This window comes from Nicotiana tomentosiformis, chromosome 4 (genome assembly GCF_000390325.3).
Source record: "Nicotiana tomentosiformis chromosome 4, ASM39032v3, whole genome shotgun sequence".
Taxonomy (NCBI): Eukaryota; Viridiplantae; Streptophyta; class Magnoliopsida; order Solanales; family Solanaceae; genus Nicotiana; species Nicotiana tomentosiformis.
The window spans coordinates 102,103,854-102,117,181 of record NC_090815.1 but is presented as its reverse complement, the minus strand read 5'-3'; the positions used below and the strand labels follow the sequence as shown (position 1 = coordinate 102,117,181).

Below are 13,328 nucleotides of genomic sequence, written 5' to 3'. Positions count from 1 at the left end.
TCTTTTCAGATGGACCGAGGAGTGTGAGGAGAGATTTTAAAAGCTCAAGACTGCTTTGACTACAGCCCCAGTACTGGTATTGCCTACGGATTCAGGGTCTTACATTGTGTACTGCATCACGTGTGGGCATTGGCACGATATTGATGTAAGACGGTAGGGTGATTGCCTACGTGTCTTGATAGCTGAAGACCAATGAGAAGAATTATCTGGTCCATGACTTGGAATTAGCAGCAATTGTTCATGCCTTGAAGATTTGGCAGCACTATTTGTACGATGTCCCTTGTAAAGTCTATACCGACCATTGGAGTCTACAACATCTGTTCAAACAGAAGGATCTTAACTTAAGGCAACGAAGATGGTTAGAGTTGCTTGAGGACTATGATATCACTATTCTATATCATCATAGGAAGGCCAATGTGGTGGTCGATGCCTTGAGTCAAAAGGCGAAGAGTTTGGGTAGTTTAGCATATCTACCGGCGATAGAGAGGCCATTAGCATTGGATATTCAGGCCTTAACCAACCAATTTGTTAGATTGAATGTTTTAGAGCCGAGTCGAGTAGGTGGCCATATGATTCATAAAGGATGTGATCGCCACTTAGGCGATTTATTTATCCTTTTCGTTGTTAAGTAGTATAGAATTTTCAAGTCATAAATCAAAGATGGGTGTAGAACGAATTGATAGGTTTAACTAAACTCATTATTTATGCTTCGAAAGTTTCAAATCTTGCAAACATATGCAAAACGAATTATAAATAAAAATGTTATAAGCAATCGATTATGTTGATGCTATCATGGGTAGTTTTATTTTTTATTTTATCAATCAATCAACCACGTCATTGGCTTTTGAACAAGCCTACGAACCAACCGAATCTAGTCAATTATGGATCAAACGGTTCAAAATAAGCTCTAGAAACTATCCACAAATGAAAAAGGTTCAAGTTTGATTATTTTTTAAAAAGTCGACAAAAGTCAACCTCGGGCCCGCTTGGTCTAAATTCGAGATTCAGACCAAAATTCGATTACCCATTCTCCCATCTTTTACCAACTGCAGGTATCGCATTTGTAAACACTTGTTTACAAATACGATGCCCGCAAATGCGACACACTGATTGCAAATGCGATTAGTGCATCAGATGCACAAAAGTCGCAAATGCAACAAAATTCTCGCAAATGCGATGCACCCTTCAACCGCAAATGCGAGCTAACTCAATTGTCGCAAATGCCAACTCCCAGAGTCTGCAAATACAATCAAATATTTGCAAATGCGAAGTACCATCCCACCAACACCTTATCGCAAATTCGATCAACCTAAAGTCTCAACCGCGGAGTCGTGATGACGCCTAACGTCCACTTGCTAGGCAATATTAGTACACAACTAATTATTTTTAGACAATTGAAAGCAATATAATAAGAACTAAAGCTGTAAAACTCTAAAGTAGATATAAAAACTCCAACACTAACTGACCAAAAATCCGAAATTTGGTGTCACAAGTACATGAACATATTAAAAATGCTACAGCTAATGTCTGAATGAAAGTACAACTGTTCGAAACAAAATAAACAGTAAAATTGAATAAGGAAGGAGACTCTAGGGACTGCGATGGTCGCGCAAGTATCTTAATTTGTTTGCATATTTCTATAATTCTTCTATTACTTTCTTTTTTCCTTTTCTTCAATCTTTTTGGCGTGGAAGGGCATACTTTTTCTTTCTTCTTCGTGTAAAGGTGAAAAAGTTAATTCTCATTCACTGATAGATATCAAATTCTCATTTTCTTAAATTATCCTGATTCGTCTGAATGGAATGACTATTGATAGAGGGCATGACATGGAATTTTAGTTTTTTTTTTTCCTGTGATCTTATTGTTTATATAATTATTATATGGAACTTTAAAGGTGGACTTGCCAGTGCTTACTAATCATGCAAGCCGCGTTCGAGAAGTATAAACTTCTTTGGTTACATGCACAAATAGTGTAAATAATATTGCACAATTAAATTATTTAAAATATAATTATACGTAATTTTCACATGCATGTACATATACTCTCTATTTAAATTTAGATGACAAACTTTCTTTATTATAGCATATTTGGCCAAGCTGCAAAAATAAGCTTATTTTGATAAGTGATTTTTTTCAAAAATACTTTTGGTGAGAATCAATTTGTGTTTGACTAATTAATTTTAAAAGCACTTCTGAGCAACAATTAGTGTTTGACCAAGCTTTTAAAAACTGTTTCTAAGTATATTTTTCAAAAAAATGCTTTTATAGAGAAACTACTTTTTTCTGCTTCTCCAAAACTGCTTCTGCTTTTCCTCAAAAGCACTTTTTTTTTCTTCCAAAAGCTTGCCAAACACAATTAACTTTGAAAAAAATATACTTTTTTTGAAAAAAATAGTGCTTCTAAGATTAGAGAAACTTGACCAAATAGGCTATTAATTTGTTCAAAAAAAAAAAATATTTCTACAATTGATAATAATTTAACTTTAAACTCTTTATTTTATCCATTTTATCCTTAATGAAAAACTTTTATAACCACACAAATGTCATGACCCCACAAAATTTTTACCGCTTAAACTTTTAAGACCACAAGTTTCAAAAGTCTTTTTTTCTTCTTAAACTCTGTGCCGAATCAAACTATATCATTTAAATTGAAACAGAGGGAGTAATTGTTAATAAATAGTAGCAAGTAAGTTATTATAACAAGTTAAATCGTTTTAATAATATAAAGTTTTTTAATTTATATAACATAATTTGTTTTTTTATGGAGAAAGTTCTTAAAAAAAATTGCCTCAAAATTATACTCCTTCCGTATCAATTTATGTGATTTATTTGATTGGGTATGAAATTTAAGATTTTTTTTTTTTTATAAACTTATGTGGTAAAATGAGACATATATATTTTGTGTGATTATAATAAAAATAAATTGTTTCCAAATAAAATTTTTGGCACGGAGATTGAAGAAAATATAAAGGAGAGTATTATAATGTCCGACAATGTTGAAAGCAGTTACTGTAAAATCTTAGTCAATTCGACACCCATGTGACCGACAGCTTCCTGTTAAGCGTTATCCTCTGCAGGCTGCATCCAACGGCTGACATTTTCTCTAACCTCGAAATCCACGGTCCAGATTTCACCGCCGGCGATGGGCGGAATCCAAGGCAGATTTAACAGCCCATTGTTCCCTCTATAAACCAGTATCAGTACATCCCCCTTGAAAGCAGTTACCAAATGCCGCATATATGAAAATAAAAAATAAAAAATAAAAAATAAAAAATAGGAGCTTTACTTTAATCATTTTCTTGCTAAACAAAACTAAAAAGAAAAATAAAAAGAAAAAGAAAAAGAAAAAAAGAGTATAAGAAAGGTAAAAGTTTCATATATAGAATCATATAATTCAAAGAAAATACCCAAATAGAGAGAGAGCGGAGAAATGGACAAGGAAAGAGAGAAACAGGTTTACTTGGCTAGGCTGGCTGAACAAGCTGAGAGATATGATGGTATTCATTTTAATTACTTTAATTTGTTTGATTTTTTTAATACTGATGTACTGATGTAGTTGTGTGTTTGTTTGCGTATGTGAGTAGATGTTTAGTGTCAGTTCTCTGCTTTTGATTTGATGTTTGAGGGTGAAAATTGAAATCTTTTTGGTTGCAAAATCTTGAGAGAAATACTGGGTGTTCTCTAGTTTTTTTCTTTTGAGTTTCTTAAAGTTGTCAATTTTTTTGTTCATTTGCTTCACTTCTCTCCTTTTTGTGCGTCTGAGGAGGGTTTCATTAATCTTTACTTGCAAAATCTTGAGAGAAATACTGGTTTTTTATGTCTCTGGATTTTGTACTTTTGACTTTTCCTAAAGTTGTGAACTTTTTTGTTCAATTTGCTTTCTTCTCACTCTTTACGCGCTTTTAACACGAGGTTGTTGATTGTGGTGCTGATTTCTGCCCTTTAATTTGTAATGTATAATCGAGTATCTTTTCTTTTTAATTCCTATTTTTTTTTTAAAATTTATCATTTTCTTTAACAAATTAGACTGGAAATGGCCTTAAATAGTTCTTGACGTTCTATTATAGATGGGGTTTTATACTTCATGAAGACTGAATTAAGAAGGTTTAAATTTCTACCAGAATTGTTGTCTCTGAGCGTACTGGTTACTTCTTAAGATTAATTAAGAGAGCTTTTACCTAGGTATGGCGAACATGAAAACTATTGGTGAAAGATTTGGCTTTTATTTGAGATGAATACTAAAATGTAAAATCTATGAGTGCAGATGTCAACTAAAATGAATCTGGGAATGAAGTTTGTCTATTTAATTTGTTTTCTAGTTTTTTTAATTTTATACATAGTAAGGCATGTTTTGTGTGTAGCTATAGGTGGACTGTACCATCAAAGCCTTTTGAATCCATATTTCGACCCAAGAAAAAAAAAGCTAAGTACTTGCATTACACTTTCACCACATCTTGTGAAGGATATACGGCAACGTAACAGAAATCAAAGTTTTAAGGTACCTGATGTCAATGTTGAAATGTGAAAGCCTTTCTGATTATGGTCTAGGATAACATATAGTGCCGAGGCCAGAGGGAATGTAGAGTCATTTGAGCATTAAAGGTAGAGTTTTGGCTTGATCATGTTGGTCTAAGTCTATCTTACAAAATCTTTCTTATAGAGGAGAACGAGGTGGGGAGAAAGTGCTATTATGCTTAGAGGCCAAGAGTGCGAAAGAGAGCAGACTTGAAGCTTTTCATGCTAATCTCATGCCATCTGTTATTTACTATTTGATTTCTTCAAAATTCTGATATTCATGCTTCTGTGCACTCTGCCTTTTGTACCAGAAATGGTAGAAGCAATGAAGACGGTTGCTAAGATGGATGTCGAACTGACTGTTGAGGAGAGGAATTTGGTGTCAGTTGGGTATAAGAATGTTATTGGAGCAAGAAGGGCTTCATGGCGGATATTGTCTTCAATTGAACAAAAGGAGGAGAGTAAGGGTCATGACCAGAATGTTAAGAGAATAAAGACTTACCAACAGAGGGTTGAAGATGAGCTTACAAAAATATGCATTGACATTTTGTCCGTGATAGATGAGCACCTTGTTCCTTCGTCCACTACTGGAGAATCTACTGTCTTCTACTATAAGATGTGAGTTGCTGATTTTTTCACTTGCTTTCTTTTCTTATATTTCCTTCCCCTTTTATTGTCTTTTCTTTTGTCTTTGCGTGGCTCGTTGATGTTTGTGATGGAGTTGAATACATATTTGCTTCCATGTGACCACTTTTTAATTTATTTAAGTTAATTGTCTTTCTTTCGCTTTTATCCCCGAAAAATTGATTGCTGAACTTACAAGTTTAAATCCTTTTACTTCACCTCTAGGAAGGGAGACTACTATCGCTATTTAGCAGAGTTCAAATCAGGGGATGATCGTAAAGAGGCAGCTGATCAGTCACTTAAAGCTTATGAGGTTTCTTTTGTTCCATGCTATCAGATTTGACTCAATCTTCTTCTATGTCTATCTGCAGCATTTGTTTCCTTGTTGTGATTGCAAATAATTTTTATATTTTGTTTGGTTGTTTGTCTTGTTCTTAATTAAGCTTATTGTTCTATTTTTGTAGGCTGCTACTGCCACAGCTAGCGCAGATCTTGCTCCTACTCACCCAATTAGACTTGGACTTGCATTGAACTTCTCAGTCTTCTACTATGAGATTCTAAATTCACCTGAGAGGTTAGACAACCTTCTGAACAGAAAAGCTATAGATGTTATGAACAGAGAGAAGCTGTTAACTTACTGTTCCGCCTTCATTTATATCCCCTTGCTCCTCATTCCTCGTCTCATAATGAAGCTAGCTTGGAGATAGTAACTGGCAAGTTTTTGAAAATGGTTTTCTCATTAATTTTTGACATTGTGAATCAGTAACCTTTTTGATGATATTGAGCTGTAGCCTTTTCGAATAAAAGTATAGTGTAAATCTACCTCAGTAAGGCGATTTAACTAGTAATTTGATTTCATTGTGTATGCTTCTCACATCTTGTTTCATTTCCCTCTTTTATCTTCTAAAAATATCCACCTCATACCAGGGCATGTCACTTGGCCAAGCAAGCATTTGACGAAGCTATTGCCGAGCTTGATAGCCTTAGTGAAGAATCCTACAAGGACAGTACCCTTATCATGCAGCTCCTAAGGGATAATCTCACTTTGTGGACCTCAGACCTTGAAGAGGGAGGTATGTCTAATGCGATGCTTCATTCGTTTCTAAGTTAATTCCCTTCATTATGGTTCGATGATGATTATGCTCTAGATTTAAATGCTTGTTGCATTTGGAAAATAGGGGAGAACCTGTCGCCTTGGCAGTTAAAACTATCATCTCTTATGCTACCTATTAATTTCTAGAATGCAATATATTGATTCGACTTAAAGGGATATATGATGGCGGAATAAACAAAATGAGTGCTTCTTTTGCAACAAATACGATTTACTGACTCATCCTTTTCCAGAACAAATTAAACATAAAGATGTAAAAGATTTACCTGATATGAAAAAGATGTTGACCTGTGATTATTTTGACAGGTGAACATTCTAAGGGTGATGAGCGTCAAGGGGAGGTATGATTTCTAACAGTTAACTTAATATCTCTCTTATATCTGGTTTGTGAAGCTTTTCCATGTGGAGATGATTACTAGTTGTGTGCTAGCTTATGGGTCATGGGCACAACTCTAAGTAGTAGAATTCTCAGCTGAGTGAGGTTCCGAGGTCAAAATGCTGAAGCGTGGCTTCTTAATTGTGCTGTATAATTGTGTACCTTCTGGCTGTAATTTTGCATAGGCTTTCAGGCATGAAGCATAAGACAGAACCAACTGACCAATTCATTAGTCTGGATTCTGGAAATATGTAGATTCAGAGTGTCTTTAACAATGTGATCTTTATGAAAGTATTTTACAATTTTTTCTATGCTATGCTAAAATATTCCACATACGATTAAGGTAGTGTGTACAGTTGAAGCCTGCCATGTCACATTAATACACCCTTTTTTTGGTATGTCTTTGCAGAACTAACTGAAGTTTTAAAGGAGAGAAATCTTTGTGAAGCTGGCTCCTTGTGGAAAGTCTGTTTTTCATTTAATGTTTCAGGGATTCATGCCTATTGGCTTGTATCTACATAAACATTACCAGAGTGCTTGAAAACCTTTTTTATTCTTATATTTTAAATTATTAAGTCAACTTTTTTATGGATGGTTTTTTACACCGTGAATATCAAAAGTTAAAAATCTTCATAGGATGGTGGCTCTCAATGAGAGCTACAAGAATTACATACCAAAAATTGAGATAATACATTATGGCTTTTCACCAGTAATAGAAAAATTTCCCCAAATTACAGGCAGCAGTGAATCATGTTTGGTTCTGAGAAGGAATTTTTGTGGAACCCAAGAGAAAGGATTTCAAAGGCTTATGAAATTTTCTGGGTTTCTCATAAAGGAAAGCATGACCTGCATTCTTGATCACCACCAGCTCAGCATTCTCACCTAAATTCCTGCCACCAATAATTTTTACATCTCAGTCACAACCCCAACGAAACATATTATAATATAATATGTCGATAAACAATTATGTAAATAAATTTCAACTAACCCAGACCCAGTAGGGGAAATGAACCTTTTCAATCTGTGACCTAGTTCTAAAGGAAATATTTTGTCTTGATCTCCCCACACTATTAACGTCGGCTGGAAAAAATATAGCAATGTTAATTAATGTATTAGGGGTTCTGAGACCATTATTGAAGACAAATAAAAGGGAAATACCTGAGTTATCTTAGGTAGATCGGAAAGCTTCCTGTCTTTCGCAATTGCAAGAAGCAGTTCTTTCTTCTCCTTTACATAATCTGTAAACATTTCCTGCTCATGACACCAAAATTATCATTCACCATTTCTCTACAAGATGAGGCAGAAGAAGAAACGAAGAAAAGTGCTTTCCAAATTTTGGTTTTTGTATACTCCTTCCGTTCCAGTTTATGTGAACGTATTTACTTTTTGGTCCGTTTCAAAAAGAATGACCCCTTTCTAAATTTGGAAACAATTTAGTTTAAACTTCCAATTCTACCCTTAATGAGAAGCTTTTCTAACTACACAAATACTCTGGACCCCTTTTTGACTTGTTTAGGACCACAAATTCCAAAAGTCTTCATTTTTTCTTAAACTCCGTGTCCAGTCAAACAAGTTCATATAAATTGGAACGGAGGGAGTACGTGTTAGGGGAGGGAATGTTGTACTACTCCCTCTTGTCACAAATATTAGCCGTTTTTGCCAAATTGAATTTGTTTTGATAAATTTAAAGTTTTCATTACTTCTTTTCAAAGTTAACCCTTATTGTTTCAATTAGTAGAATTTTAATTAACAGAGGTAATTAACGGAGAGATATCATGTTATTTATACAAATACTATATGATTAAGGATATTAAGTATCTTTTTATGGATCTCACATAAACTTTAAAAGATAAATAATATGGATCGAAGAACACATTATTTGTATGAAATTTATGAATTGTTAGTATTATATAACTAACCTACATTAATTTCATTTTCGAGGTTATAGAGGTTATTTTTCATTCCTTTTTACACAGAGGATGTCAAAGTCTTGACCTCATTTGATTTCCGTGTCTCATAAAGTAAGACATTCCTTATGACAAAGAAGATCATGTCCATTTATTTAGTTTTATTTTTGTAAATATAAATGGATTCAAGCAATGATCTAATCAAAATTGGTTTAGGTAAGCAACACATGAAACGTTGCACTGGCCATTGGGGGAATCGAGTCGGCCAAGTGCTGCATAGCAATTTGGCAATGGTAGATTTTTCTTTTTCTTTTTTTTTTTTTTTTTAAAAAAAAAAAATTTCAAGCAATGGTAAGCTAGGATTCGATAAAAATTTATTCGCATCTAATGTTACACTAAATTATATTAATATATCATGACTAAGTCATAAATTAAGATAAAAATATATATCAATTAACTACTATAACCTAGTAATAAGAGTGTATAAAATATATGCAGTATTTATTGAATTAATGTAAACGCGTACAAAGTAGTTTATTTTCTACTATCGGATCTTACAACAACAATAACAACTCAGTATAATCCCACTAGTGGGGTCTGAGGAGGGTAGTATGTATGCAAACCTTACCCCTACCCCGGGGTAGAAAGGCTGTTTCCGATAGACCCTCGATTCTCTCCCTCCAAGAATTCCCCACCTTGCTCTTGGAGTGACTCGAACTCGCAATCTCTTGATTGGAAGTGGAGGGTGCTTACCACTAGATCAACCCACTCTTGTCATGGATTAAAGATAATAATTAAGTGGAGATTTGGCATTTTGTACAAGTGGTTGATTCACTTTATTTTGGTCGAGGTAAATGCAAGAAGAATCTAGGGCTTTTTCCTTTATCTACCACTAAATTCAATCCAAACCAACCATTAAACCACTCGTTTGGAGTTTTATATTAAATAAATTATAATAGGTACGATCCTAAATCGTCTGTCATATTCAATTTCTTTCGCGTTCAACTAATTAATTTTCAAATGGGGCCGGAGTAGTTTGTCATTTAAGAATTGATATTTTGAGATTTTACAAATATTAAAAGTGATTACGATCTTTATGTGGTTTATCTTAAGGAAAAGAAGTTTTTTATTCGATACTTTTATTCCACGCTAGCATAACATGTGTTTTTATTCATGTTGCAAATTCCGAACGTGGAACAACAATTGATTCTGTGAGCTATTATAATTTCTTTTTAGTTTGTTTTAGACATGTAAATATCTGAAAATAAAACACACTCTAAAGAGGTTTATTTTTTTCTATTCAAATTTTAAAGAGTTATATGAGCCGTTTGGACATAAGAATTTTTTTTTTTTAATTGTTTTTTGAAAACAATGTTTGGTTATCAAAATCTTATAGTTTTTCCAATCTCACTTGAAAATGCATTTTCAAATTTGAAAAACTAATGAAAATGGGAAGGTTGCTTGGAGAGAAGTTCATCTTCAATTCAAATTTTAGTAAAATTTCAAATTTGATTTTTTTTTTTTAATTCAGGTCCAAACGCATACTAAATCATTTCCTTGTTTCTTATTCTAAGTTGTCGTCTATTATAAATTTAAAATTCTTTTGTTTTGAAAGATCAAAAAAATACCGAAACATTAAATTGGTAGACCTGCATCTTCAACTGCCCGTGAGAACGCATTCAATGTCTTTGCTTCAACTGTATATAGTTGAATTAAATAAAAATTATCTCCCTCTCTTTAATCTTTTGTACTAGCATTGATTGGAATACAAGAATTCTATATGTTTTTTTACATAAAATTGATGTATTTAAAAACTATAAAAAAAATTAGAAGTCACTATAATTAATAATTTAAAATATTTTAACCACACATTAAATTGGAAAGCAATACTTAAAAGAAAAATCTCTTTTTCCCCCATGGTAACAGTGCTAAATAAGCAGAATAGAAAGTTTATTTATACTGAGTCCACCTGAGTTTCAGCTAAAAATCCTTGATCAAGTGGCAGTGTTACACCACATAATTTTTAAAATTAATTAGTTAATTCATCAAACTAAAAGTAAAATGATAAAATAGTTGACTGTTTTCTGATAAAAAAAATTAACTTATGCTCCATATAATCATTGCAAAATAAATTTTTATATTTACTGTAATTTAACTTGTTATAGCATATTGTCAATTTTATTTTCAGATTAATTAAATAATAAGTGTAATTTTTTTTTAACTAAGTTGATATGTAAAAGTAAACGCGTCTGAAAATTAAGGTGCCTAATCATGAGATAAAGATGTAAGAAGAAATAATTGAAAAATAAGACACTTACATCAATGAAGTCAGTGAGCAAGCAAGAAGGCAAAACTTTCGCCGGAGCTTTAACGAACGTGTAACCCATCAACTCTCTCATTTGCTCCGCCGTCTGCGGCAGCAGAATATTGGCCGCGTCCTCCACACTGTTTACCGCAAACAACCCTTCTTGTAAATCCTTCTCCTCCAAACAAACTCCGGCACAGCAAATCACCACTTTCTCCACACAATCCTTAAACTGCGCCGCCATATTATACGCCACGAAACCACCGTAGCTCAGCCCAACAACGCTCATCTTCACCACCGAGTTCGCCTCCATCACGCGCTTCACGCACTCAGCTTGAAATGACTCGGACCGGTCGGGTCGGGTCGTGTAGGAGTCTCCGAAGAATACTAAGTCGGGGACGTAGACGTTAAAGTGCCGTGAGAGGATTCGTACCGTTTCGCTCCATTGCCACATGGAGTTGGCTCCGAACCCATGGATCAGGACCAAGTCGGGTCGGGTTGATTTTCTTGTTTTGGGTACCCAACAGTGCATGATTGTGCCATCTTTGAGGTCAGTAACAGTAGATCGGAGACCACGACTGCTGAAACTGGATTTGAGGCATCTGTTCTTTGTAGCCGTTAAGCTAAAACACTTGGGCATCACTGATATAGGATTTCAGAACATGCACAGTATGTGTGTGTGTTTTATGGGTGTCGGGAAATTTGTGAAGGAAAGGTTAATTATGGAAAATTGTACTTAGAAAGGGAGAAAGTGGAAAGTGGAAAGTGCAATAAGAATTCTCCATATTTATAGGTTTTTTCTCTTTCCCTTTCTTTTTGTTTCTTTCTTGCATTAAAATATATTGAAAATTCTGAGAACAAATATATTGACATGATGACAAATTGACACTAAACTGTTCTTATTCCAACTTGGCGCAGCTGTCCATTGTCCAAGGTGGTAAAACTTTGTGCTGAATAATTTAATGAATTATATAAAGCAACCAAAACATGTAAAGATGAAAATTATGTGGCTGCCCAGGCTCTAATGCTTGAAAAGTCTCCTTGTTCTTACACGTCTAGGATTTAAATAGTTTGTGAAGTTAACAAAGCAAATTATAAAAGACAATAAAATAAAAATATCCGTGATTTAGTTAGCCAACCTACATCCACGTGTAGATGAACAATCCGTTCTTCCAAAAAGAATACTAAAAGGAGTATAACAATATTACAATATCGAGTGAATAAACTCACATTCACTGCTGAGGATATCCACACATGTGATAGATAGACTTGTCTTACAAATACTCTCCTTAAATTGAACTTTCTAATTTTAGGTTTCTAGATAAGACAAGCAAATTTGGGAAAAGAAAGAAGTAAAAGTCTCCTAAAAGAATTCAAAACTCAGGAATCTTCTTTTTTAGATGTTAGACTACAATTGAAAAGTTCGAGAAAATTTTTAATATTCGTGAAAATGAAAACTAAAATACGAAAATATTATTTCTTATAATTTCCACATTAAAAGGTCGAGTATATGATGCTCTAATTCTTCCTCTTTTCTTTTTGTTCTTTATCATTTTACTGGCTTGTCCAGTCGTTAAGAAGTTTCGGATGCTAAACGCCTTTATTCTCATGCTTTTGGAAAGGCAAATTAGCTCAAAAACGTTTAATATATAATAATCCAAAATTTTAAACATGTAAAATACATTTTAATTTATTTATGCCCGACTGAGGTTACATTTCTCAGGTTTATAATCATTTCGACGTCAATTGGATAGCTTTGGTCAAACTTATTTTAATCTTTGAAAAGCTCATCCTATTTTTCCCAAGACATTGATTATCACATGATTAATGGTCTTAAGAATATCCAACAAGGAAGTATTAACATTTTCGGATCTAGATTCCTTCCCTTTTTTAATATTTAAGTATATATCACATGATATACTCAAACCACTTTGCATGGTGCTTATTTAGATAGTAAGTACTCTAGTAATAGCTTTTCGATTATTTTTTAAAAATAATACAACACTTAAAGCAATGAAAGAAATTTGAGGGGAAAAAAAGAAGATTCTTAAGATGACAACTACCTATCAAATTATTTCTCCGGAAAGATATCTAGACTACTTATTTAGAAACGTTACGAAAAGCTGTCTAAACTCCGGCCTCCACAGTTTTATCTAAGGAAAAAGGATTTATTTATTTTTGTTCAAGTTACATAAACTAATAATGTCAAATAATTTTATTGTCCGTCTAATTTAGCCGACTATAACAGGTTATTATTCTTTGTTTAGGTTATAAGTTTAGACTTGTTATGAATAGATACCTATTGTAGATAAAGGTGTAAAAATTTATATACTTCTGTACACAACTTTAAATTCAAGAAAAAACTGGTGATCTAACTTGAAATGGAGTTCACAATTCAAATCCATTTTCTAGCATGGGGTAAAACCTCATCTCAAGAATCTAGAGCTGAAATAAAGAATATTACTACAAAAGGATATAGTTTAATGATAT

General features: G+C 33.4%; 2 protein-coding genes across 3 annotated transcripts; one reads left to right on the top strand and one right to left on the bottom strand.

The window, feature by feature from the left end:
• The first annotated feature begins 3,078 nt into the window (after nucleotides 1-3,078).
• On the top strand, nucleotides 3,079-7,214 carry LOC104085889 (14-3-3 protein 7). Its single transcript, XM_009590008.4, has 7 exons — nucleotides 3,079-3,497; nucleotides 4,827-5,133; nucleotides 5,365-5,452; nucleotides 5,604-5,713; nucleotides 6,067-6,212; nucleotides 6,557-6,591; nucleotides 7,036-7,214. The coding sequence occupies exons 1-7, from the start codon at nucleotides 3,431-3,433 to the stop codon at nucleotides 7,039-7,041; spliced, it is 759 nt and encodes a 252-aa protein (XP_009588303.1). The 5' UTR covers nucleotides 3,079-3,430; the 3' UTR covers nucleotides 7,042-7,214.
• A 23-nt stretch (nucleotides 7,215-7,237) lies between these two features.
• On the bottom strand, nucleotides 7,238-11,638 carry LOC104085897 (uncharacterized). Of its 2 annotated transcripts, none has more exons than XM_009590015.4 (4): nucleotides 10,852-11,638; nucleotides 7,785-7,877; nucleotides 7,615-7,706; nucleotides 7,238-7,516 (listed from the first exon to the last, which is right to left on the bottom strand). In XM_009590015.4, the coding sequence occupies exons 1-4, from the start codon at nucleotides 11,476-11,478 to the stop codon at nucleotides 7,375-7,377; spliced, it is 954 nt and encodes a 317-aa protein (XP_009588310.1). In that variant the 5' UTR covers nucleotides 11,479-11,638; the 3' UTR covers nucleotides 7,238-7,374. The 2 variants fall into 2 exon arrangements, with proteins under 2 accessions (XP_009588310.1, XP_009588327.1); XM_009590032.4 differs by having other exon boundaries at nucleotides 7,639-7,706; nucleotides 10,852-11,614.
• Between the last annotated feature and the right edge of the window lie 1,690 nt (nucleotides 11,639-13,328).

Excerpts from the sequence above, each read along its gene's own strand:
- LOC104085889 (XM_009590008.4), top strand. The coding sequence starts at position 3,431 with ATGGACAAGGAAAGAGAGAAACAGGTTTACTTGGCTAGGCTGGCTGAA. Across the intron at positions 3,498-4,826 it reads ACAAGCTGAGAGATATGATG|AAATGGTAGAAGCAATGAAG; the intron begins GTATTCATTTTA and ends CTTTTGTACCAG. Across the intron at positions 5,134-5,364 it reads ACTGTCTTCTACTATAAGAT|GAAGGGAGACTACTATCGCT; the intron begins GTGAGTTGCTGA and ends CTTCACCTCTAG.
- LOC104085897 (XM_009590015.4), bottom strand. The coding sequence starts at position 11,478 with ATGCCCAAGTGTTTTAGCTTAACGGCTACAAAGAACAGATGCCTCAAA. Across the intron at positions 7,878-10,851 it reads TGCTCACTGACTTCATTGAT|GAAATGTTTACAGATTATGT; the intron begins GTAAGTGTCTTA and ends TGTCATGAGCAG. Across the intron at positions 7,517-7,614 it reads ATTTCCCCTACTGGGTCTGG|GAATTTAGGTGAGAATGCTG; the intron begins GTTAGTTGAAAT and ends TATTGGTGGCAG.